Source organism: Pleurodeles waltl, chromosome 9 (genome assembly GCF_031143425.1).
Source record: "Pleurodeles waltl isolate 20211129_DDA chromosome 9, aPleWal1.hap1.20221129, whole genome shotgun sequence".
Classification (NCBI taxonomy): Eukaryota; Metazoa; Chordata; class Amphibia; order Caudata; family Salamandridae; genus Pleurodeles; species Pleurodeles waltl.
In genome coordinates, this window is record NC_090448.1 from 1,121,772,049 (window position 1) to 1,121,799,324 (window position 27,276).

At 44.0% G+C, this 27,276-nt stretch overlaps 1 protein-coding gene across 1 annotated transcript in view; it reads right to left on the reverse strand.

Annotated features, from left to right (window-relative positions):
- The window catches only part of CRIP2 (cysteine rich protein 2), a 189,947-nt gene extending 178,445 nt beyond the window's left edge, over nt 1–11,502 (reverse strand). Inside the window, exon 1 of the mRNA XM_069208848.1 lies at nt 11,182–11,502. Within this exon, the coding sequence (XP_069064949.1) occupies nt 11,182–11,224 (43 nt within the window). The 5' untranslated portion in view covers nt 11,225–11,502. The remainder of the gene's footprint in view (nt 1–11,181) is intronic.
- Between the last annotated feature and the right edge of the window lie 15,774 nt (nt 11,503–27,276).

A 27,276-nucleotide genomic window follows, 5' to 3' on the forward strand; every position in this document is an offset into this window, starting at 1 on the left:
TCATAGCCCTTGGAACCGGATTCATGCCTGTAATCATAGCCCACGGAACCGGATTCATGCCTGTAATCATAGCCCATGGAACCGGATTCATGCCTGTAGTCATAGCCCATGGAACCGGATTCATGCCTCTAATCATAGCCCAAGGCACCGGATTCATGCCTCTAATCATAGCCCATGGAACCGGATTCATGCCTGTAATCATAGCCCAAGGAACCGGATTCATGCCTGTAATCATAGCCCACGGAACCGGATTCATGCCTATAATCATAGCCCAAGGCACTGGATTCATAGCTGTGATCATAGCCCACAGAACCGGATTCATGTCTGTAATCATAGCCCAAGGAACCAGATTCATGCCTGTAATCATAGCCCATGGAACCGGATTCATGCCTGTAATCATAGCCCATGGAACCGGATTCATGCCTGTAATCATAACCTGTGGCACTGTGTTCAGTTAGGGGGCAACGGAACCGGATTCATGGCTGTAATCGCATGACAAGAGACATGCAATTATTTGTGGCCTCTAAGCATAAAATTCCTCTCTGTAATCGTAACCCCCATTTACGAGTGCTCCACAGCACTCATTGTAAATCCCACCGTGCCACAGCAGATCAATAGTGGGCTACATTTCCTAAGCCCCATACCTGCCCCCAAGATGCCTGCAGCCAACAGCAGACAGCCAGGGCTGAGGGAGCATGTTTAGGTGCCTAGACTGGTGTTTATGAAGGCACATTGATGAAACTGACTTGTGGGTCACCACCAATTATATGTTTCAATCAACTTATGCCATCCCCCTACTCTAGTCCAGTGACTGGTGATCTCTGGAGAGTGGGATATTAGAGGGGGCAAGGGTGCCATACAGCGGTACCAAATTACGTAACCAATTCATAAGTGGTGGACTCCCAAACTTGTGTTCTTGTCTTTCTTAGAAAAGAGCATCTCACTAGTGAAAAACACAAAGGCCTTGTGATGTCCGTGTGAAAAACGGCATGGTAAAGCCATACGTGAAGTGGCCAATAACATAGGGTATATTATTAGTGGGTGCGTTATCATCAAAGCATTGTGAGATTTCACCCTCAGAATGAGTAATAACCCAGAGAGTCAATGTTTTTGAAAGACTTTTTTCAATGCTCTTTTTTCCCAGATTAATTCTGCCTTCATTTTAAATGCAAAACGCGTTTGAAAAAAACCCCACAAAATTTGCAGGTTAATGCAAATCTCGTAATTCCAATTTTAACGAACTCCACTTTCCACTTCAATCAGGATTTATGAGGAAACTCATATCAAGGGCCATCATGCCTTTGGAGATTCCAGTCGACTTTAGAAGATGCTAGACTGTGGAACATACGCTCTCCAGGATCTATAAGCAATTACCCTTTTTTGGGGATTTTATGACTCTAAAAACCAAGGGCTCACTTCACACAGGTAAATCTGGTTGCCAACATATGTCAATGACCATATTTACACTTTGCACGCCTGGCAAAAGTTCTTTAAAAGATACCTGGCATGCAAAGTTCCACTTATAGTGACAGAGATCCTACCCACAAGTAAGGAGGCTTACACAGTAATAAATGTTACTCATGGGGAAGAGGAATGAGCTTTAAAAGGCACAGAGCCCTTGGAGGTTTGGGAATGCCCACAAACGTATGTTTCTGTGCAGTCGCAAACTCCTCTCTATCCACTTTTCACCCTGGAAAGGGTCAGAAATTTACTCCGGCCAAGGAGTAGGGGACTACCTGTCGATGATGAGAGCATACCACTCCCACGTTTATTGGGAAGTGCTTTGCTCACAGGAAATAATATTTTCCCCAAGGAGAAGAAAATGCATTAGCAGAGGGAATCCAATTCCCGTTGTGGAGAGATGTCTACCCTGGAGAACTCTACGGGGAAGAAACTAGAACCTGCATAGAAAACCACCTAACCTTCCCAGGAGAGCGCCTGGAAGCCTGCGCCAGGCACAGCTGTCCGGGGTCTGCTCCTTGGAATGCTTGTAAATACAAAGTGTAGGAAAAGTACATTCAAGCAGAGGTGGAGCTCTCTTCCCGTATTTATCTTACATTTTTGTCAATCTGGCCCCAATTTGTAAAGGAAATAGATTCCCTGACTCACTGCAGATGAGCATTATACATTGAAAGTTTATAACGCGTGACCTGACTTTTGGAGCTACACCAGTAACAAACCTACTTATATTTGTTGAGTGTGAGCCTGATACTCTGGCCACTCACCAGTTTCCTCTACAGATAAGATAAAAGGCTGCAAGCTAAGACTTTCATAGCCACACGCATGCCCTTGGGATAGTGATCCCACCCGCAGTGTCCCTCTAGACTGCCATACACAACATCAGAGGTTGTGTACGGTGGGGAACAGGCTGGGGTTAACAAGGCTTTGGTGACAGGTCGGTCGGTTAGAGCTGGCCGTAAAGATCAGTGGTGTTAGAGGAAGTTGTAAGAGGTAGTTTAGGGGGTGCCATGGTAATGTCTGGGAACCAATCAAACTCTTATCCCGTTAACAGCTACCAGAAACATTGATGTATTTCATAATATTTTTGTACGACAGCACACTCTCCATGGAACTACTTTTGGTGGAAGGTTACATGAAGGACAATTGCACTGCATTGTTTTTGTGATTGCTAGAAGCCTGCTTAGGAGGAGGCAACTGCAGGGTGGAGAGAAGGCCTGTTAGAAGCTAGGCGGTGAAGTGTATGGGAAGCCGTTAGTGGTAGACAGCACCTGATTGGTTCTGGTTATAGATGAAATCTGTGCATTTTAATCTTCATTGCCTTATCGTGGTTCATCGGTTCCTGCATCTTTTTTTTTACAACTACACAGCCTGATGGTGCTTTATGTCTGTGACTCATTCATTGGGATCACCTAAGTATGAAGCCGCACATTCCGAGAATGTTTTCCATCTGCCCAAAGATTCAGATGTCTGTGTGCACACCTGAGCTCTCTGGAGAACTCTGTGACCTTACTGGGTACACCTGGGCACATCTAAATTATGTTTAACTCGAATATGTTTAGTAAAGTTATAGAAAAACTAACATTGTTAAACGTACATTCAGGCAACAAAAAGATCTAAATCGTAAGTTAGTAACGAAGAACCTCAAAGACTTTGGAATTATCAATTCAAAGTTGACGTGAGCGTTACATATATATATATATATATATATAATATATATATATATATATATATATATATATATATACACACCAATATCAATGAAGAATAAATAGGAAACACAGAGAAAAATAAGGAGGGAAGTACGACAAACAAAAGAAGTAAAAAACTGAAAGGGACACCAACGTAACCTATAATAATAAGATATGGTTCGTGATTTAAACAACTGCGGCTCTGGGGGGCAGGCAGCGGGAATTATCATCATTTTAATGTTTCAGCCCTCGCCCACCATGAAAAATAGTGAGAAGACCATGACCCAAGTACCTTTCTAACCTTGAACAAGTGACTTTCTTATTATACTCTCATTTTACTTTTACGTTCGGAGAACCAAATTCAGCTATTTGCTGCCAACAAGAGTCTCCTCTCTGACAAATAAATTAAAATAATAATATGTGTAAAAGCAGAGGATTCATTTTTGGGAGAAAAGGTTCGTGGTCCAGATTTCCGCATAGAAAAGTTCTGCAATGTGCGCTGTAGGCACAGAGCTAAAAGAACTCACGTGGAGGCAGAATTAACATATGGTCAAGGGCAGGAGGCAATTTACCCCCTAAAACTCGTTACTTACAAGACCCGGACACCCGAGAGAGGCACAGAGCATCCCAAACACAAAGAACAACTGTAATAAACGCCCCCCACTTTCCTGCAAACTCATCCCTTGTTTAAGCAGCAGGTTTCCATGGTAACAATACATCTGCGAAGTGAGTGTTTTAACAAAAGAGAAATGCAAATGAGATCAATTATATTAGAGCACCTACCGGTATTAATTTAAGAAATCACCCAAATTCCCAGTATTCTTTGTTCACAATTTTTGTAAAAAAAAAAATATATATAATAATAACAGTATTAAAAACACACGATGTAGCTTTAAAACATAATAAGCTTTGATTCAAGAAAACATATTTAACAGAATATTATTCTATAAAACCTAATAAAATAAGCATCGTGAACTGGTCGGACAATCTCAACAGAAGCATAAATTGTTAATCCCTGATGGTGGACAATGTGCAATGAATATTAACCAAAAATATATCCCTGTCTGCGGCCGACTCTGATGCCTGTACCAAGTTCATGCATTGTAATGCATCTGGGTTTTGATTGGCAACCATTAGACTTTCTCTGAACCGTACTCCACGAGCCTTCTGTGTTTAAAACGTATCTACTGCAGACAATACCTCAAGTAAGCCCTGCGTACTTTAGGTCAGAGATGGTAAATATTGTTTGTATTTTAGTGCCAAATACCTACCAGTATGGGCGTCGATTCACAAAAATGCCAGGGGTAGCGGAAGTGATATCATACACCCTTTGACCATGATTATGTCACAGAAGTGATGTCACACGACATTAACCCTCACGACATCACAACACTTGCACTCACCCCCACCCGACTCACTCATTTGCACTCTCTTGCTCACTTTTACTCTCACTCACCAATACTTTCTCACTCGCTCACTTGCACACAAACACACACTATCCCACATACTAACATTCATGCTCACACATACTCGTGCTCTGTCACTCATATTCTCTCTCCAACACATGCACTCACACGACATGAACTGAAAATCGATTTAATTTACTTACCTAAGATGGCAGTGAAAGTTCATTCCAGATCCTGCTGCTCCACCTTTTTATTACATTAATAGTGAAAGATCGATTATTCACTGTTGTTGTAATAAAAAATTAGCATACGTGGATGCTGGAGCCTGACGCTGGTAATGAAAGCCACGACTGTGTTTTTGGGGACTTATTATTCCAAGCCTGGGTCAGGGGTCGCAAAGGACAAGCCAGGGGTCGCAGCTGCGACTCCTAAATGACGTCCATGCCTAGCAGCTAAACCAACCTAAACTTTTAGGTGAATAACCAGGTCACAATCAAACTGAATTCAATTAGCTGCCTCGTTAATATTCACACCCTCTATTTTACATGAGAGATCCAAGTAATTTCAACCACTACTTAATGAACAGTTAAGAATTCATTTTATTAAAAATGGTCAACCCTTCACTCTGATTATTGGGATAGGTCATATGTCCCCATCAGAAAGCACCAAGGTACCCGGAACAGGAAGTTCTAAACACCGGACACACAGAAGCGCTGGCTTATGATGGTAAGCAGCGACACTGCGGCTCACCCTTGTTACAAGCATATTAGGGCCAGTCAGTGTCATCTTAAGGATCTTTGGGGTCCTGGGATAGATATATTTTGGGGCCCCTTCATCAGAACAACTTTGAATTTTATTACCTAATTTCTGATAATTTAAGCCTGCCTTATGCTAAACAACTTGGACTAATACTTAAACTTTCACACAAAAGACAGCAGAAATATGCCTTGCCAAGGGGCCCAAAAATCCTTAAAATGCCACAGGCTAGAAAGAGAGAGAAAAAGACAGAGGTGAATTAGAATAAGGCAAAGAGAGGCTCTGACCAGTGCTTAATTTGTGCTTGTTGATTCCGGTGCAGAGCACCGGCACTTATTTTTCAGAGCCGGCGCTTATTTTTCTGCCTCAAGAATTACTGTGAGCAAAAGACACATATGGGAAAAACGAAGAAAGAGAAAAACGAAAAAGCGTCACAATGGGAGAAAGCAGAAAGCTGCAAGGGTGAGCTGAAGGGGCAGCAAGTGGCTGTAAATGGATTGAAGAGACTCGAGATGGCTTCAGGATTACTCTGCCTCAGTATTCTGTGTTCACACATTCAATTGCAGCAGCCACATGTTTAAGAGGAGGGCTTTGGGCACCAGCACATTCTATTTACAAATTAAGCACCGGCTCTGACAAGTCGACAAAAGTGAGATCGGGTTTGAAAAATATTACCAGGAGGCCCCTTGAAAGCTGGAGGCCCTAGGCAATTGCCCAGTTTTCCCATGCATTAATGCATCTCTGGCACCCGTGGGATTGTTCTCCTAAGAGCAAACTTGATAGCTGGTTATACATTCATTTTCAAATCAGCTAAACTATTTGGACTAGCCACGCGCATTAAAACCAACATTGCTCTACTTCTAAAGGCACCCATTTGTGGTTCAACTGAGATTAAACTGTCTGTGACTAATAGTTAGGGCCTGTTTCGCAAAGATATTGATGTGTACTAAAGTTATGAGTGCGGAGTCTCCACACTTGTGGCGGTATCTCTGCACTCAAAGTGGACACACCACACTGCACACTCTCTGCAGTGCGCTGTGCAAAGATTCCGCTCTGAATCCGTAGATTTTGCCACAAGTGCAAAACTGTACTAAACATAAGTATCTTTGTGAATCGGGCTCTTAGTGTCTGGATTCAAGGATTTTCAGATGAATAGCCCAGTTTAAGGAGCGAATAAAAGATATTCCTAAATTAATTCTAGTGGTTTACCAATAAATGCCCATCTAAATATTTTGTTGTGGCCACACCCAAACACCATTCCTTTCAACTTTACACACATGATCAGCAACACTGTACACTCCATAAAGATCAGAATGTCTTTATAACACAGAAGCAATGGGGTCTATTGGCACCAGATCACCTGCGCAGAGTAGTAACCATAGAATCTTTAGACCCAGTTACAAGGGAAAGGATCAAGCCGGCAGTAGGGCATCAGGTGTGTCAGCTAAGTATACATTATATGACTCTAGGCCAACTCGTGGTCTTGATGTGAACGGTTCAGGACAGTGTGTCTCCCAACCCAAGCCTGATCATAACCAAGTCTTGGTACTAAACATTCTTAGCCAAGACCAGATAATTTGATCAATACCCATGCAACGCAGCCTCCAACATGATTCAATGGTGACGAATAATCCACGTAACACAATTGTCTACTGCAGTTTTCACAAGTGTAGAGATTAAACACAGTGCATGCCTCCTTTCTGAATCCCACTTGTGCAATTGGTGATAAATTCTGAGTAATGATCATGCATTTACGTGAGGCACTGCAATAAAATGATTGATAGTGCAATAAACTGAACATCAGCTGAATTGTCGTTGTGGAATCTTTTTTTTAGGTCTGGAAGAGTTGTTGGCAAGCCACTTAAATTGCCATTGGATGGTGGTCTGCCAATAAGGTGTTACGAAAGGTTCTCAATCCAAGATAAAGTAGAGTCTTTTCAAATGTAAGAATGTGCTTGATAGATGTGTTACAACAAATTGGTTCCCTTGTTTTTTTAATGTTCTTAGCTCCCTTGCTACTATTGTTGTCCCTTGGAACTTCTACTGGAACTTCTACTGGATTCTCTTTCTAGATATTCTTGCTTGGTTCTTTTCTCTTCTTTGATGTCGGAGTTTAGTGCCCTTCTAATTGCTTTAGTATTGATCTTCAATCCAGAGGTACTGAATTGACAAAGAGGTCACCTTTCACGTACGCTGTTCTGTACAGTGTGGAACTATGGCTACTGGGTCAGAGGTGGTTTGACTCTAGCACAGAGGTATTTGATATGCTAAACTTAATCGAGCTTCTCTCTGATTTGGTGCATGGAAGACGTATTGCATTTTGCAATTGAGACTCTAAACGTTGCGTCTGAAACCTCTCTGTCAAGTTCCATTTCAGCAATACACAATGTATGATCTTCTGCAACTCTATTGCCTGTGTGTGCTCCAGTCTCCATCGTTTAATGCAGTTTTGGGGCCTGACTTCAGAGTCCTACATCCCTCCTCTCTCCTTGGCATATTAACCTTTTTACCTGTGTTACAGCACTGCCCAGTAAACGGACAAAGGCATATGAATCTACTGCACCTGTGAGCATACGTGGCCTTAGAGCGCTGGCCTTTGGTCATGGTAAACTACACAGCGAAGCCATGTTTCTCTACCTAACTCCCATAAAATCTCACCTTCAACACTGCTAACTATTCTGTGGCGTGAAACACCAGTAAGCACTACAGCTTACTTTAAAAAATATACCACACCGTGTACTGCAGGTGTAAGCATTTTCAGCTCTCTCATCCCCACATTACACTTTACTGCCATTACAGAGACCCAAGTACTCGGCTACACCTGCAGCCCTCCACACTGACCTCTCCACTTTATCCCATATGTCCAGATACGCCCACAGAGGAAGGGAAGACGGTATACTCCTCCACACACCACTCAACCACCATTCCCACAAATACTACTTACTGTACTTGTTTGAAGTCACTGCATATCAGTCATGGTACTCTTGAATGCGCGCACACTCGCCAGCTAGTTGCAACGATTAGTCTCTTCTTTAACTCAATACTGTTCTTGACACACTTGAACCGTCCACTCCTGTCATCCTTCTTGGTGATGTTAACCTGACTCTGACAATCGACTACAAGCCCAAGTCTTGTAATGTCCCTCTAATCATTTACCCCATACTTATACTTAGCTCACTATCCTCCTCTAATCCAATCTAAACTATTTTACCTTCCTGTCTGACCATAACATATTGCACATGCAAGTCAACGTATTCCCAGCATATCCCCGTTTCTAAATGAAAAGACTCCCTTCCTGAATCCCCTACACCAGATTCGCATTGCAGAATGACCGCACCCTACTATGACCCAACAACGCCTGTGGTCACTTTGACTTTAGGATGAAACAAACCTTTAAAACGTGTTTTACATACGCACTTTCCATCCCAGTAAACAACTACTTCACATCCACAACCCTGGCTATCACCTAACACTCTAACTCTCAAAATCAACATGAGAACACTTTCATACAAATAGTACTAGAATAAAAAAACAACAACTTAAAGAATAGGTACAAACCTTTCTCACACTCTCTGAATCTGTTGACACCTCCATTTACCTTGAAAATCATACCTCATTGTGGCATCCCCCTCATCGACTTGCATGCACTATTAAGACCCTACTAGCTATCAGACTCAACTGTCTGCAAACCATGGATATCAGTCATTGACTGCACCTCAATATTCTCCTTAAAAATCAAACTAGGACACTCCTTGAAACTCCCCTACAAATCTACCACACTTACACTCAAGCTCAGGTAGACGGCATCACTGAAGCAGTTCATGAAGAACCTCAAGACCTGGCTCTTCGACTGAGCAGCACGCCCACATACAGCACCTTGAGACCCTATGGGCGATGAGCCGTGTGCTACAAATCCTTGATTGGTTGATTACACTTCAACGATGAATACACACTGCTCTTTTCACTCTTTATCAAACATCCTCAACCAGACTAATTCCTATAATCAAAATAAATCCTGTGCGTCGTAAGGCCCATGTAGCCCCAAACCGTTTTTTGGCCGCTGTGACATTGTGCACCAGTTTTTGCAGTCTGGGCTGGGCTATTACTATTGGGGCAGGACTAAGGCTGATTTGCATATGTCTGGTTTCTGTCTAGATTGGCATAGTGGGTGGGAAATGATAGAGTGGGATACGACCCAAAAGATCGCCCCCCCACCCACACACCATGATCCATCCAATAACGTACACCTGCCCCAAAAGGAATCTAAAAACATTTACTGAGGTTCTTTGACCGAATGGCAAGTCACGTTTGCAGCAAAAATCTAAAAAACAAACACGGCTGGGAAACCTTAAGAGATTGGCTGAGAGCGTAAAGAGATAATGGTATTAGAGAGAGGAGATGCGTTGGATGTTTTATTAAATAAGGATGCACTGGAGAGGAACGCGAGGCAGCCATTCTTCTCAAGGGTTTGTGAACTCCCACTCACAGTCGACGGCAGTCACTTACAAAATAAATAAACACGACTGAATACTTGAGGAAATTGAGGGATGTACCCACACAACCACACACAAGCTCTGAAGAGAAGCGGCAGCGCGAGTCTCCAGGGCAGAAGGAAGTTTGATATCATTTACAATGAGAGGAAAGCTGGCAGGAGATTATCCTCGTGAAAACTAAAAAACATACACAATCCTTGGAGAAAAAATAGTTTTCAAAGTAAACTGTTTAATGGTGATTAAGTATCAAAAGCAGACTTAGGTTCCCGAATAAGAGCATTGCAGTAGGCACAAGGGAAGGGTCCAAGATGAGGGGTGTGTTCTTTTAAATGCAGTGTTTCAAACACCATGAGTAGAGACAACCAAAATGTTCATTTATATGTTTTTAAAGAACCCATATAAATCCACTCTGGGCACCTCTCCAAGAGGGCTCCTAGAGTAGGATGAGGGCGGAGGGGGTGCATTCTTCACACTGCATGGGGCACTTGGTCACCTCATATATGTATAAACATCACATTTCAGATGAGCTGGTCTAGCGACCCCAGGGGAGAAAGAAGGGGCTGAAGTCCGAATTGGGAAACTAAGAGTACATACACTATGTGGAGAATCAGCAAACCTGGCTAAAACAAACACGCACAGATCAATGTGTGGCTCTTTTTGTGAAGCTGCCCGAAAATGCATTTCTAATGCCATTCTCTTCCTCCTAGGCTGCCCGAATCTGTAGTGCCCACATACTATGCACGCATGCACGAAGTGTGGGAATGTTCCACATACCAGCTTGCGCTGTGCATACATTAGTGGTTGTTATGTAAGTGCACATGGTACACCGACATGCCTAGGGCGTTTCCATGGCATTCGTGACTGACTTTGGTTCCGGCTTCTGCTGGCAGCAAAGCTGCCTGCTCCTGTCCTCATTGTGTCCTGATTTCATAATATCCTGGAGGAAAAAAAACAATGCATATCAAGGCTGCCGTCCCTTTCCAAACCTTGCAATAGATAGGAAACAGCGTGCAGCTATTGTAGCGCCTCGTTAGAAATGTTTTTTGGCACGATTCGAAAAGGAAGGAGTCGGCCACGCCTCGGCAGCAGCATCCTCAGCACCGCAAGCACAGAGTGGGGATGAAAGGAGAGCAGGCAGCGGAGAAAGCCAATTATAATAGCATCACCCTTTTGTGTTGAAGCAAGATGGATGAGAGGTGCAGACGTCTGTTCAAAGAAGCAAACACCAAAATAACGTGGCAGCCACCAAAATAAGAAACCCTGTAGGAGAATGGGACAGGTGCACAGCATGCTTAGGCAAAAGTACATATTTATGAACTGAAAATAAAATAGGAGTCAGAGGTCTGAGAGGAATTTAAAAAAATCACGCGCGCTCACCAAAATACACGGTCTTGTCGCATTTTGGGCACTTGGATGCCATGGTCTGCTGTCGGCTGCTCTCTGCACCTCTGGCTGCGCACGGTCGGTCTCTCCACGCCTCCTGCTCTCCCTATTCTCTCTGATTCAGCGCCCGGGCTCCGGCCCTCGCTGTGTACCTTCAGGCTCCGCCCACCGCTCCCAGGCGCGCCTCGGATTGGAGGAGGCGGGGTGAGCTATGCGTGGATCGCATCTCCGCCGTCTGCGCGCTCCGCTCACCGATGTTCGGGACATTCCTTCCTGGAACCCGTCCCTCCGCGCGCCAACGCTGCGCCTCGCGCTGCTGTGCGAGGCAGATAATGCCCGAAACAGAGGCACCGAGTGGGCGTGGAGGGAGGGCTCTTGCTGCAATTTGTATTCTTTTCCGACTTCTTTTTTTCACATGCTTGCCCACGCTTAAGAAATTTATGAGACGCCCGAGTGTCAACGTTTTTACCAGTCGTCTTGTTTTTTTAAAAATACCGAATGTGAACTCTTTTTCGTAGTAAAACTACCTGTATTGCCCCTGCCTTTTCTAGTGCCCTTAGTGTTGCCTATTGCTGTACTCAGTACTTTAAATGCGCAGGTACTATCGAGCACTGAGTATCTGCACTTCTTTAATTTGAAAAGGAGAGTACCTTATCTTCTCAGCACTGCTGCAATACATTTAATGTAAGAAAACCTGCACTTCTCAGACACCAGCAGGTACTCTGGATAGCGAGTACCTGCACTTCTGTTTTTCCATTTAAAGCAGTGGTTCACAACCAGGGGGTCCGCGAGAGCCTAGAAAATTAAAAAACATTAACAAATATTGACACATTAGGTCCCCAGCTTCCAGTAATGACTCAGGCGGGGGTTCCCGGATTCCAATGATGATTCAGTGGGGGTCCCTGGGTTCCATTAATGTTAAAGTGGGGGTCCACAGAAATCAAAAGGTTGGAAACCACTGATTTAAAGCACTGGCTGTACTCTAAGTAGTGCCACCTCTTCTGTAGTGTCCCTCCTGTGACGCATGTGGTTGCGTGCACTACTAAGTTGCTAGTTGAGAGCGAGGGATCGAAGTATTAGACCCCCCTTCATAATGAGTGCTAATAGTGTAGCCCCACATCACATCAGGCACAGGTGATAAATAGAGGAGGTAGACAGGTGTGATTTAGGCTATGCTGAGCACCCAGTAACAAGCCTGACCGACCACGAGTTGTGAAAATATAAATGTGTGTGTGTGTGTGTGTGTGGTCATTATTACCTTGTACGGCCTGCTGTCGGCGAAGCCCTGTCAACACAACATTCTGGTGACAAGGGTGTATTTGGACAATCTGCGCCCCGGACTCCGAGGCAGACGTGCAGCTGGAATAGCGCTGTGTGCAGACTTGTTCACTGCACCCATGCATAACCTCAGTGCCACTGCCCGCCCATCCCTACCCCCGGCTGCCTCCTTGTCCGTGAGCCGGTCCAGCACTGTGCGAGCTCCCAGAGGGGACCCGGAGGCCGCACACGGTGCCGCCTACTGCCAGAAGTGGGCATGCGCCCTGACGCGGTAAGCTCACCCTGCCGGCATGCACGTGGCTCGTTCCACACCTGCTCCTCCGCGCTAGCCCGCTGCCTACAGCCTCTGCCCCACCACTGGAAAGGAAAAAACGAAACAGACAACACACACAGGCACCAGCTCTCTACATTAATAAGGGACACAATGTGGGAACTGTGTGAGAAAAGAGATCATACAATAAGAGGGGCAGTCTCCAAAAAAAAGGAGACAGGAAAAAACAAAAAGGGAAACTCACTCCACAGCAGCAGACACACTCCTCAGGGGTCCCAGAAATCACCAGGCACACTACCGCAACGCTAGTGAGGCCCACAGCACCATCCTGAGTACCCCCACAAAGCTGCCAAAGTACAACAAAAGTTCATTTAACATGACCACCATTCGTTCCATTAAGACTTTTGTCAGAGAAGGTGCCCGTAGGCCCAAGCTCCCAGATGGAAGGACTGCGTTGATAGAGTATTGCTGTTTTTCGAAGCCACCAAAATACAAAAAAAACCAGAAACAAGAAATTACTCTTCACCTGGGGTGCAAGGACATACACATGATCTACAAAACGCTTACAGAAGCCACCCCCAAGGTGCACCTCACGCTCATCCCTGCCGTCAATGTTCACTTCCATCCCATGGCAAATACAGACTATGAACTATTTGTATTTCGACAAGCCAGGGAACTAGCAGATGAGTCCATTGACATGTTCCACATGCGACTAAAAGAGCTAGCTAGCACCTTTAGGTTTGCCGGAGAGAAAAGGAGGAAATCAGGGGGCAGATTATTCAAAGATGTACCTCAGCCAAACTACGCAAAAGGATCCTAGAGGAGTCAGGGAGGTCTCTAGCTGACATCCTGTTGATGGGGCAGACCAAAGAGTTATCGAAGGCTCGAACGTCCCATATGGAAGCCGCACTGTAAAGACCAATCAAGGAGGAACCTGTCAATGCTGTCAAGCCAAAGGCTAGTAAGCCCAACACCAAAAGGAACAACCCACCACCCGAACGTGTGGATACTGCTAAGGGCCCACACAGCGCTCCACAGAATGCCAAGTAAGAGGGAAATGATGTGTCAGATGTGGGAAGATCAATCACTTCCTGAAGGTATGTTGGTCAAGCAAAACAAAGGCTGCCCACAGAACTGTAAATGCTACCATCAGCACACCAGATAGCAACAGTGACATGGACGATGATGGCAAAGAACACAATATTTACTCAATCTTCGCCATAGGGTCAGCAACCCAGGCTCCATGGAGACCACCCCAATGCCGAATACTAGTAGAAGAACACCCCACCCTTGAGGTAATACACACGGGAGCCTCCATCAATATCATGTCCTCAGATGCCTACCATCACATGACTCCACCTCCCAGTCTCCTTCCTGCCAAGGTGAAAGTATTTGCGTATGACCAGGTTCGCCTGCTCAACCTGCGAGGCAGATTCAAGACGACAATAACTCATGGACTGCAGTCTCTAGAAGCCCAAGTGTATGTCATGGAGGACGGCCAAGGCATGCTGCTAGGGTGCAAGACAGCAGAGACACTTGGCATACTGACTATGCATTTGAGGTGCACCAAGGATCGGTGGCAGACATACTAGAAGAGTTCCCAGAGGTGTTAAGCGGCATCGGCTGCCGCTGTACATCAGTAGTTCCATACAGCCAGTGGCCATCTGACACCGATGCGTCACATTTAATCCGTGGCCACAAGTGGAAAAGGAGCTAGACAAGCTTGATAAAGCTAGAATCATCGAAAAGGTAACCAGGTCCACGACCTGGGTATCTCCGATCACAGTAGCCTGTAAACCCAAGCAACTGGGCGAAGTAGGCATATGCATAGACATGAGGCTACCAAATGTGGCGATAAAAAGGGAGCGACATCTAACCCCCACGATCGAGGACCTGATCTGCAAGTTGAGCGGGGCCAGCTGGGTCTCCAAGCTAGATCTGCGGTCTGGATATCATCAACTGGTTCTCGCAGAGGAATATCACTACATCACAACTTTCTCAATGCACATAGGCCTCCTGCGCTACAAGAGGCTGAACTTTGGGATATCAAGCGCCGCAGAGGTGTTTCAGAACGTTAACTAAGAACCATCGCAGGTCTCCCCGGTGTCGTTAACATCAGCAACTACATCCTGGTGTATGTCAAAACAATAACAGAACACAATGTGAGGTTAAAGGGCAAACTCTAACAAATACAGAGCACAGGCCTGATGCTCCATTGCAGCAAATATGAGCTTCTGAAACAAAAACTCCAGTTCTTCAGATATGTGTTCTCTTCCGAAGGAGTAGCTCCCGACCTGGAGAAAGTACGAGACATCAAAGAAGCCCTACCGCCGATCACAGTGTTGGAAGTCTGCAGTTTCCTAGGGATGGTAAGCTACTGCAGATGGTTCATCAAAGACCTCTCGACACTCACCCAACTGATCCGAGACCTCACCAAAGCGTCAGCACCCTGGTCATGGGGCGCAACTCAGGATACATTGTTCCATGCCACCAAGGATGCTTTCTCGGCGAATACTATTCTCAGGTACTTTGATCCTCGCAAAGATACCACAATTGCCATTGATGCAGGTCCCGAAGGACTGGGCGCAGTACTATTGCAGAGACACCACGGTGGTGAATGGGCACCAATTGCATACGTGAGCAGTTCTCTAGCTGAAACAGAGCAAAGATATTCCCAGATCGAAAAGGAGGCGATTGCGATACACTGGGGGTTTAGGCATTTCCATCTGTATGTCTAAGGCAATCCCTTCACCGATACCACCGACCATAAGCCACTCATCCCGCTGTTCAATGGCACTGTGTCAAAGCGGCCCCCAGGGATTGAGAAATGGATGCTCCAACTACAAGAGTACAATTCCCTCATTGACTGCCCCCCAGGATCACACAACCCAGAGGATTAACTGTCTCGTCATCCAAGGGCAGCCACTGAGGAAGAAGAGAGCGAAGCCCGGAAGATGGAAAAGTATGTGAGGTACATCGCCAACCAGTCTCGACCACTCCCATCTTGCACTGAGGACATTCGTCAAGCAACCATCCAAGACAAGTGCCTCCAGAAGGCACTAAGCGTCATATCTACCAATCAATGGCACGCTGTGAAGAAACAGTGGGCCCAACTCACCCCAGAAGCCTGGCGAGTCATGGGAAGTCGTTATCATGTCAGGCAGGAGCTGACTGTTGACCCAGAAGGGTGCCTACTGAGAACACACAGGCTGGTTATTCCTTCTACCCTCACCGACTGTGCCGTCCGGTTAGCTCACAACGGACATCAAGGAATGGTGAAAAATGAAAAATTGACTAAGGACCAAGGTCTGGTTCCCCTTGATGGACAAGAAAGTCGAGGCGCTAGTTCGGTCCTATTAATGGTGCCAAGCCTCAGGGGAGCCCAGCCGATCTGCGGTCATAGAGACTGAAAGGGGACCACAACAGCCGTGGGTATCAGCCAGCCTGGATTTTGGGAGTCTCCCCGATGGGCGGCACACCATGGTGGTGATAGATGACTGTTCAAAGTATCCAGAAGTGGAAGTCAAACCATCCCTTAATGACAGTGAGGTGATTCCCAAGGTAGAAATAATTCTGGCCACACATGGCCTGATATCAGAACTGAAAACGAATAATGGACCCTCATTTTAAAGCCAAGAGCTGTAGTCCTAGCTCAAGTCACTGGCCATACATCACCGGGGAGAGTACCCCTTGCTGGCCTCAGGCTAACGGAGAAGTCAAAAGGTTCATGCAAACATTAAATAAAGTCATCTGAATAGCACCAGCCTGTCAACAAGCCCCAGAAACGTCCGTTTATTCCTTTTTGTGAAACTAACGCCAGACCCCGCCTCGACCATGGGGCCATATCTGGGCACCTATGCATGGGGCGGGTGGTTGCAGATCCCATTCCGCACCATCCTCTCTGGACACCCACCCTGGTGCACGATCTGCTAGTGCACCGGAAGAGAAAAGAAGCAAATGACAAAGCTAATCGACGCCAGCGTGCAAAATCCTCTGATCTGAAGGTTGGAGATCTGGTGCTCCTCAAGGACCAAACCTTTGGGAGCAAGTTTCGCTTGATGTTTTAGAGAGTCCTGTGGACTATCATCTGCTGACAAGGCACGATGGTCATTGTCCGACGAGGGGCGGAAAAGGTCTCCCGGAATATATCCATGTTCAAAAGATTCTCCCCGCCAGTCGGAATATGAGGCGGAGAATGATCCTCATGAAGTTGACCAAGATGAGCTGTCGGAAACTGATAGCTCTCCTCCCATGGTGCCCCTTTTTTCTCCACCAAGCTGTGACACAAGACCGTTGGATAGAGGTCATGCAGGCGAACCTCTAATTCCCACACCAGGTATGAACCTTGGGGCAATCCAGTACCGTCTCAGAGACTGAGGGATCATCTGGTGTAATGTGTTGAGGCAGTGAATGCTGCCTGAACTTTTATTTTGTGAAGTTTTGTTTTATTTTGGGGAGGAATGTAGTGTCATGCCAGTGACGCAACTGGTCACAGGCACTATGAGGTTGCTCATCGAGAGTGAGGGGTCGAAGTGTTAGACCCCCTTCATGCTGAGTACTATTAGTGTAGCCCCACACCATGTGGGGGACAGGCAATAAATAAAGGAGGTTGGCAGGTATGGTTCAGGTAACGCTGACCACAAGGTAACCAGCCTGACCGAACACAAGTTGTGAAAATATATATCTGTAGGCGTGTGGTCATTATTACCTCATGCGGCCTGCCGTCGGCGAAGCCTCATCAACACAACACTCCTCCTGAGTGGACACAACCATAACAAAACTTCAGACATGACTACCCTCAAAGATAAAAGGCTTGAGCTACACACAAATAACCAGACCAACCTTATCATCTGTGAAATCCCTACCACAGAGATCTAATTGTTGGTGCATAAGGTTGGGTTGGGTCTTTACAAAGCTATCCTTTCCCAACTTTCCCAGCAAGTCAATTGGCGCAAGGAGGTACTTCCCCAGTCGCATTCGCACAACTGTTTCATGAACATCCACATGGCCTAAGAATTAAATGGATTATTGATAAGCTATCTTGGTGCATATTTGTATGTTAGGGGAAGTGTAGATTAATGCCCAGTAGCGGTTTCTTTTCGAGGGCTGGGGAGCGTCGCCCCCCCCGACCGCTTCGAGCCGCACAGGCAAAAATAAAATGGCAGTGAAAAGCTTTCATTGGCATTCTATTTTTACTGGTGCAGCGCGCACTAGCCCAGTGTCATGCTAGGCGTGTCGTCTGCTGCCGATTGGCAGCAAAGGACTGGGGCACTGGCTTGCCTGGATGCTCCAAAGTGCACATGTCACTTTGGACCGCTGTTTTGCGCATGCTAAAGTGACTTGTGCACTTTAAAGCTCTCCACTTAGCTGTCTTAAGACAACTGGGTGAAGACCCAGCACAGGCCTTAAGGTCCTGAAGGAGCGTCCAGCTAGGCTGCTCCATCCAATCCAGGCGCTGCTCTCATGCTGATTACCAGCATGAGAGCAGCGCCTGGATTGGTTAGGGCAGCTCTTCTGGCATTGGCAAAGAAGAAGAGCACAGAGGAGGACGCACAGCCCGTGGGTTAGTGCTGTTTAAAAAAAATGTGCGTGTGTGTAATGCATCTATGTGTATAATGCATGTATGTGTGTAATGCATGTGAGTGTAGAAGTTGTGTTTATTTTGTACTTAGTGTTATGGTTTGGACTTTTGGAGGGGGAGTGGTTTACTTTGGGGTTTTGGAAGGAGGGGTGTAGTGCTGGGGCACTTTACTTGCCCCACCATTTTCAAAGAGTACCAGCCGCCACTGTTAAGACCACAGTGGCATTTCACAGGAAAAGAAGGAGCCTTCAGCAGTATGGTGGGGAATACAGAGAGGCTGTGGCACAACAGTGTGGACTTGAACAACACTCCAACCTTTCAGGCCTCACCACCCTCGAGTAGGCTGGAATGGAGGCAGACTGAACTGTTTCCTGCATGAATTGCGCAATACTCTATGGTGGAGTCACTGGTCACATCACACAATCCTCCAACAGTTTGTGTGATAATGTTCTGTACCTGACTCAAGAGAAGAGTTTTGCATGCACATCACTGTTGGATGGAAGCCAGCAATGCTCATACAGCAATTTCTGAAGGGACCCGGGATCAAACTGCCAGTGAACCCAGCAATGTGGATGAGCACTGAGCTATGCCATACCAGAGCCGCCCTCTTAAAGACCTTGCTCAGATCAGTGAGTATCTAACGGAAACCCCAAAGCAAGCTCTGAGAGAAAGTAACGGAGGTGGCAAGACCCAAAGATACAGAAGGGTACCCAAAATTAAAAGCCCATGCACTGGGACTAATGAGAAGGATCACTTCCACAACAAGATAACTGAACTAGGTTGAGACAATGCTCAAAATGCAGAAAGGATAACTGCTCCTCCAGGAAATGCTGCTTGAGTGACAACAGCAACTACAAGAGATCTCACGGAGAAGGAGAGAGGCCATCCACATGGTAAATCCAAGCCCAGAAGCTGATATAGAGGGACTTGACAAATGAGACATTGACAATAAAATGCACATCATCTAAACGCAGAATGGTGCCCCACCTGAAGTGTGACATCATCATTCAAGGTAGAGATATCATTGAGACAGCTCAGTGGTAAACGTCTTGACCACTAAATAATCTAAACATCTTCTCTCCCCGGCCATCAGTAGCCACCACAAGGATGAGAATTACTACATTTGAGAGTCAAGACATGCTTCCACTGGGAGGGTGGTTCCACAGAAGTAGAAAACTCACAGATCGTTGGCCACAGAGAATGACAGCTGACATAAAAATGTACGTCACTTATGAGGGAGCCTGGTCTCCATAAGAATATCTGGCACAGCAGAAGTCTACATTCATTTAATTCACAATGCCAGGAGCATGGACTAGTGTGAAATGACCATCATACTGAAGGAAATCAATAATCAATTTAATTGAGCCATATAACCAGCACCCGCCAGGAGAACCACATTCAGTTGAGGATCAAACTGCAGTGACTCAGAGAACACAGACTCAACATCGACGTATTATTAAATCTCTGAAAAGTTAACTAGAGATATGTAGATACAAGCAGCCACCACAAGATATTTAAAAAAACAAAGGGTCTATGCCAAAGTGATACCACCTTTGCTGTCTGTAATCCCAATGGCAACATGGAACCATTAGTGGACATCAACGCTGTGGGGTATGGGCCATTTTAGTTAAAAAAGACCCAAGAGGCCTGATATTGTGCAGCTCCTGCACCAGCAGAGCCTTGACAGAAACTGAGAAAGGATTCTTGATGTAGAGAAAGAAACGATTGCTATACTCGGGAAATGCTTACATTTCCTCATGAATATGTAACAATACCCATACAGTACAAGTAATGGGTTCCATATTCAGTTAAATCACCCCTATCTCTGTCACAGATAAAGAAATAGATTTCCCAACTGCATAAACACAACCTCACCATAAAAGATTGTCTGGTCTCTGACAGTCCAGGAGACCTCCTTTCACACCACCTGCGACCTGTACTTCTCCAGAAACAGGAGAGAGTTCAAAGCACTGATTAACATGTAAATTGTACTAGAGCGAGCCATGGTGGGCATCATAAGCCTTGTAGAAATAACAGATCTCATGCCCCAAGATGCTCTCATGGAAAAATTTTACAAGCATTCTAATAATACAGATGGAAGAGGCAGCTATGAAGCTTGAATCATTACACCACTGGAGACAGAGACACTGGAGTTATGTAGCAGGTGTAGACCAAAGTATGCAGTAGGGTTGACTAAATGACGCAGCTTGAAAAAGCAAATAATTCAGCATATTGTGGTACCTTGTGTTGCAGCATTATTTCAATATTTTGTCATTTCAATACACAGTAATGCTGTCTGGATAAAATATCAATACCTCATTAACACCTGAACAAAGCAATCAGTAACTGAAAAGTTAGCCCATGCAAAAGATATTTCACTTCACACCACTATGTCACTTATTTTAGTATCTTTTGATCTGTTGGAGCTACAAACAATGTAGTTATTGAAATCTGCAAATTATGGGGCAGATGGTGGATTATGTGGCAGGTATAGTAAGTTTCTAACTCTGTGGAAAACAATACACAGTCACATAATTCCCATGGCCCTGCCCATGGACAAGAGTTCAAATGTGTCCTAGTGTCTTGCATGAAATATATGTATCACTGGAAGTGATAGTGCTGAGAGAACTACACGTTCCTGTGCCAACAACACTAAGGTATCATGGGTTAGGTGGGCCACAGCTGTGATCAGGCTATGGCAAAGACAATTGTCCAACTCAAATACAAAGTGTACTTCCAGGAATCAACACTGCTGTGTGAAATGAAGCACAGCAGTGTTTCATAGACAAGGTGTCGTAGTTCACTGATTTTCATTACAGGTCTGCAGGAATCCCAAGAAGCTAATCCTGTTCCCCTCCACAGAGAGACTGTGACTTCTAAGTGAAACATAAATCCCAGCAGCCCATACAGGGGTGAAAAGGGGAACAGGAAGAATAGTCCTGGCCCCTTGATATGCCTCTGTAAAAAATGGTTGTCCAGAGATTTAAATTTTTGATTTGTGTTTTTGTACCATTATCGAAGTAATTTAGCTTGGGTTGACATCGCTAATCTGTGACAATTTGTTTCTGGACAACATTTGTAGAAATGGCAGATGTGTTGCAGTGATGATGTAATATTTCAGGAACCATGAGACCTATATACTTCATTTTGGTGTCAAAACATAAGTTTGGGGGGTCAAGTAGTCTTATAGAGACATAAAATAACTCCTCAGAGCAATCCCATCTGCCATTTTCCAAAATAGCGGCTCTATAATGATGTGTATTGACATCATATTGGTAATTTATTTTAATATTATGTTTGTTTCAGGTTTTCCTTTGATTCAAATTTGTAAACATGAGTGAAGCAGGTGGTAGAAGAGGATCTTTACCTCCTGACAGAGTGTTGCTAACTACAAAATCTGAAAACTCTTTCAGCAAAGAAAAATGTGTCATATGCCAAACTAATCAGTAAGAAAAGCAACTGTGGCTGACAGAGTTAGAGATGCTGCAGAAATATGACAGGATGAAGTTCACAAAAGATTGAAACTGATGGGTGAAGAGGATCAAATATTTTATCATTGTAAAAACAAGTGTTTCAAGTCGAATACAAAGGAAAAAAGCCTGGAAAAAATGTGTAAAAAATATAGCAGAAACCAGTGAATCACAACAAAAATCTGAGTGCTCTGAGAAATCGACGACAACCAAACTCAGTGCCCACCCACTTAGAAGACCGATGGCTGCCCCTCATCAGCCTCCAACAACTGATCAGAAAGCAGAGGATTTTCATTGTGTTATGTGTGGTTTAGCCAGAACAAAGGCCAAAAGGATTGACGAAAGAACAAAGTACAGTGTTTGTAAGTCTCAAAGGGCAAACATGTTTTTATCTGCAGCTAGTTTCTTTCAAGATACATTTTTCAGCTGAGTAGCTGATCTAAACAGTGAAGTGAATGTATTTGTAGTGGAGTTGTATGTCCACCCGAGCTTCATGCATCTATACAGTCGCAAATATGAATATACAATGAGCTCCCAGCAGCAACGTAACCGCCAGCCTTCAGTTAAGCTTGCACTCTTTAAAAAATCAAATTAAGTTTTAAAGCCACTCTTGGGTGGTGGCTAAGGGTTTACACTCGTTGAGAACAAAAAATGGTCAACACTGATGAAACTGTATTGATCCATAATAATGAAATTGAGTTTTTTTGTGAGAATGTACAATGACAGAATAGTTTTTCTCAGTCTAACAAAAAGGATGAGCCACTTATGGTATTCTCAGCTGACTTGATTCCTGGAGTTCTTGCTGCCAAAATAAGATCACAGGATACAGTAAAATCAGCAGGAACTATTTTAAGAAATGTCCTGAAAAATTTAGATTTTGGACTTAATGACAAATTTTGTGATGCCCAGGGCTCTGCAAATCATGGGAGTCAACAAGAATGCCCGATGTTGTCTTTTTAAAAAAAATATCTTTATTTATGCTTTTTTTTAATAAAACTCTTAAACAAGGTTCAATTGCATCTTCACACATTACAATTTCAATGTATCTCTCACAGTCAAATACTGTATTATATGCATATTCTCTTACTACAGCAATGAGTTTGGACCAAAACAGTACCACTCAATGAGGACCTTCCCAGCATCCACCCTAGCCCCCAACTTTAATACGTTATAGATCTCAGCCGTCCGTTGGTACCCAGAGCCCATTCAACACTTGCAGGGTGTTTCTGGGGCTAGCGTTCCCTGTGGCCCGAGACCCACCTCCCTCAGGTTCACCCGTTTCTTTTCCGAGAAGGTACTTCTTATAAGCTCACCAATATTGTGTAGGTCTGCTGGTTGGAGGAGCAAGTTAATTAAATGCATCTGTTTGTGTGTTGCAATATAACATGTCAGTGTGCCATTCCCCAATCATCGGCAGTGGCCCTCGATCCCATCGCATGGCGATCCTAGGCTTAGCAGTAACAGTCCCATGGATATCAAACGCGGATCTGTTTTCTGCACCTCCCTGTCACAACCGAGCAGCACCAGGAGCGCTGTGCCTTCTAGCCATTGTCCCCCTCCCGATTTTGTCTTAACATTTTTTACATCACTGCTTAATATCAGCAAAGCAAAACTGTTACAAATTAAAGTTCTTGAGTTCGGAACAGAAGCCAACACCATTGATGATGGCTCTGAAGATATACTCGAAGAAGTGGAAGACAACCCCATGAACTGATGGGCTTATACTTTGCAAATGTACTGTCTTTTCCAAATCATGTTTTATGAATTACATCACGGCAACTCTGCTACACATGATGAATGCCCACGCATTCTATGACAAGTGCAAAAGTAGAGAGCTAATCACTTAAATAACAGAATTGGTGTATGAACAAGTTATAATGGCACAGTACGGAGCAGGAACTTGTTAGCAACTCATGTGGTAAAATCTTGTGAATACAACAGCACACCACTTCCAAGTCACTTTACAAGGAAAGGATTTAAAATTGCTGCTCTTGATAATTTTGGTTTTGAAGACAGATCTTCTTTGTTTGGAACATCCAGCACACATGATACTGCTATGGTGCTTTATTCAAGACTGTACCAAAGATGTAGCTGCTGGAAAACAAGCGGTGTCTGCTGTAGGCATAAGCAAAGGAAGCTGTAAATGTATAACCCAACATAATGAGTTCTGCTCGATACTGATCGGACAGTTTTGCTTCCAAAGATTTCAGCCTCAATAAGTGCATCGTCTATGCCACATCCACTGAGAACTTTCTGCACACTGCAACACAACTTTTTTCATGTGGAAAACACCCATCATTGGATAAAGATCATGAAATTCGACTGGAATGCTCATAGAAATGTCAGTTACAATACAGAAAATACCTTCATCACCGAAAATTGGCAGAAAAGATGGTCTTCAAGATGAGCATGCACATTTTGGAATTTATTTTAGAGCTGTGGATACTGTTGCTTAGTTTGGGGCAAAACTTCGACGGGGTCATTTAGGAGTTTCTACAGATATAAAAGTCAGTGTGCACCTTGCAAGAACTGCACATTGTTTTTGACAGTTATCTTGAACTATCTTTCAAAGATAGTGAGAGAATCAGACAAATGACTACAAGTGAAACAATTGACCTTTCTTGCCTGAATCAAAAATTATCACTTAATCCCGCTTCATATTCCGTCCAGGAAACTTGACCCAGAGATGCTGAGTACAAGGCACATATTCTTAAGGGTGATCACAATATGAGCAAAATTGGACCAAAGCTTGGAGCTTTAACTGTTGAACCAGTGACATTTCTAAAAGGATTTGCTGAGACAGAAGAAAAATGTGACTTTAAAGATGTAGACAAATACCCTTTGCATGTGTGGAAAATGAGTTCTGACTGTTGCACATTTGATGATCTTCGGTACAGTGAGTTCAAGAGATCAGTAGCACCCCCATGAACTGATGGGCTTATACTGTGCAAATGTACTGTTTTTTCCAAATCATGTTTTATGAATTACATCACGGCAACTCTGCTTCACATGATGAATGCCCACGCATTCTATGACAAGTGCAAAAGTAGAGAGCTAATCACTTAAATAACAGAATTGGTGTATGAACAAGTTATAATGGCACAATACGGAGCAGGAACTTGTTAGCAACTCATGTGGTAAAATCTTGTGAATACAACAGCACACCACTTCCAAGTCACTTTGCAAGGAAAGGATTTAAAATTGCTGCTCTTGATAATTTTGGTTTTGAAGACAGATCTTCTTTGTTTGGAACATCCAGCACACATGATACTGCTATGGTGATTTTTCAAGACTGTACCAAAGATGTAGCTGCTGGAAAACAAGCGGTGTCTGCTGTAGGCATAAGCAACGGAAGCTGTAAATGTATAACCCAACATAATGAGTTCCGCTCAATACTGATCGGACAGTTTTGCTTCCAAAGATTTCAGCCTCAATAAGTGCATCGTCTATGCCACATCCACTGAGATAACTTCCTGCACAATGCAACACAACTTTTTTCATGTGGAAAACACCCATCATTGGATAAAGATCATGAAATTTGACTGGAATGCTCATAGAAATGTCAGTTACAATACAGAAAATTCCTTCATCACCGAAAATTGGCAGAAAAGATGGTCTTCAAGATGAGCATGCACATTTTGGAATTTATTTTAGAGCTGTGGATACTGTTGCTTAGTTTGGGGCAAAACTTCGACGGGGTCATTTAGGAGGTTCTACAGATATAAAAGTCAGTGTGCACCTTGCAAGAACTGCACATTGTTTTTGACAGTTCTCTTGAACTATCTTTCAAAGATAGTGAGAGAATCAGACAAATGACTACAAGTGAAACAATTGACCTTTCTTGCCTGGATCAAAAATTAACACTTAATCCTGCTTCATATTCCGTCCAGGAAACTTGACCCAGTGATGCCGAGTACAAGGCACATATTCTTAAGGGTGATGACAATATGAGCAAAATTGGACCAAAGATTGGAGCTTTAACTGTTGAACCAGTGACATTTCTAAAAGGATTTGCTGAGACAGAAGAAAAATGTGACTTTCAAGATGTAGACAAATACCCTTTGCATGTGTGGAAAATGAGTTCTGACTGTTGCACATTTGATGATCTTCGGTACAGTGAGTTCAAGAGATCAGTAGCACTAAGTGACCTTCTATGGACATCATATTCTGTGCATGGACGCATTAAAAGAGTGTTCTACTTGATCAGAAGAGTGTAAATGTTCTGGATCATGCATATGTAGAGAAACAGCTGTGTGGCTTTTAGTTGGGAAGATATTGATGGGATGGTAAAACCTACAAAATGTTTAAAGCCTCCACCCACAGAACGTACACATACATGTACTTGCAAAACCTGTACTACAAAAAGATGTCCCCATCGATATGCTCTTCTGAAATGTTCGACATTCTGCAAATATACCACAAGCGATTGCCGAAACAAATAAATAAAGTGAACTATGAAAATAGGAGTGATAAACATTATTTGTCCCTTCTTCCTCTTTTATAGCTGCCATTTTGGAAAATGGTAGAAGAGTTGCTCTGAGGAGTTATTTGCTGTCTCTATAAGACTACTTGACCCCCTAAAACCTATGTCTTGACACCAAAATGAAGAATATAGGTCACATGGTTCCTGAAATCTGCAACACATCTGCCATTTTTAAAAATTTCATCCAGAAAAATTCAGGCCAGATCAGCAATGTCTATCCAAGCTAAATTACTACTCTAATGATCCAAAAACACAAATCAAAAATGAAAATCTCTGGACAACAACTTGTTGACGGAGGTATACTAGGGGGCTGGGATTAGAAAGAGAAAACACAGATGCAAGGCTTATCACAGTTCCTTCAGATCTGCTTATGGAAGTCTGCAATGAAACAATACCAGATTAAAAAAAAAACTTGTAACAATCATATCATATACAATCTGCAGAGTCATCACAGAAAGATGCAGTACTGGAAGTATATGCATTTTATTTGCCAAAGGAGGATCGGCACCTCCAACGACCGCCAGTCTCTCCAACCACCACCCCTCTCTGCCCACACTCACCTGCATCCTCCCTCGCACTCCCCACTACTCCCTCTAGCTCACCCACGCTCTTGCTTCCCCTCACGTTCCATATCTGAGTAGAGACGAGGGCACGGACTCTACACAATCCTTATATCTAACTACCTCAAGTAATAATTCCTCTAAATCTGCACTTTCTTCTGTGAGACTCAATACAGTACTCTTAATGGAACTATAAGAAAACACTGGTTATAATTTGAAAAGCCTTGTGCTGTAGCTTTTGCATAAGAATCTTATGGGCTTACTAGAAAGTTCAGAGCCCATAAGTTTAAAGTATCTTAAGTCTTGTAAATCCGTGAAAATGATGATATGTCCAATGCCGATGATGAAGACAGGAGAGTCACAAAATGCAAACTATGAATGTGCCAAAAAACTCAAAAACGTGATAGGAAATTGTGCGAGCACAGAATAGTTACAAATATTCAAGG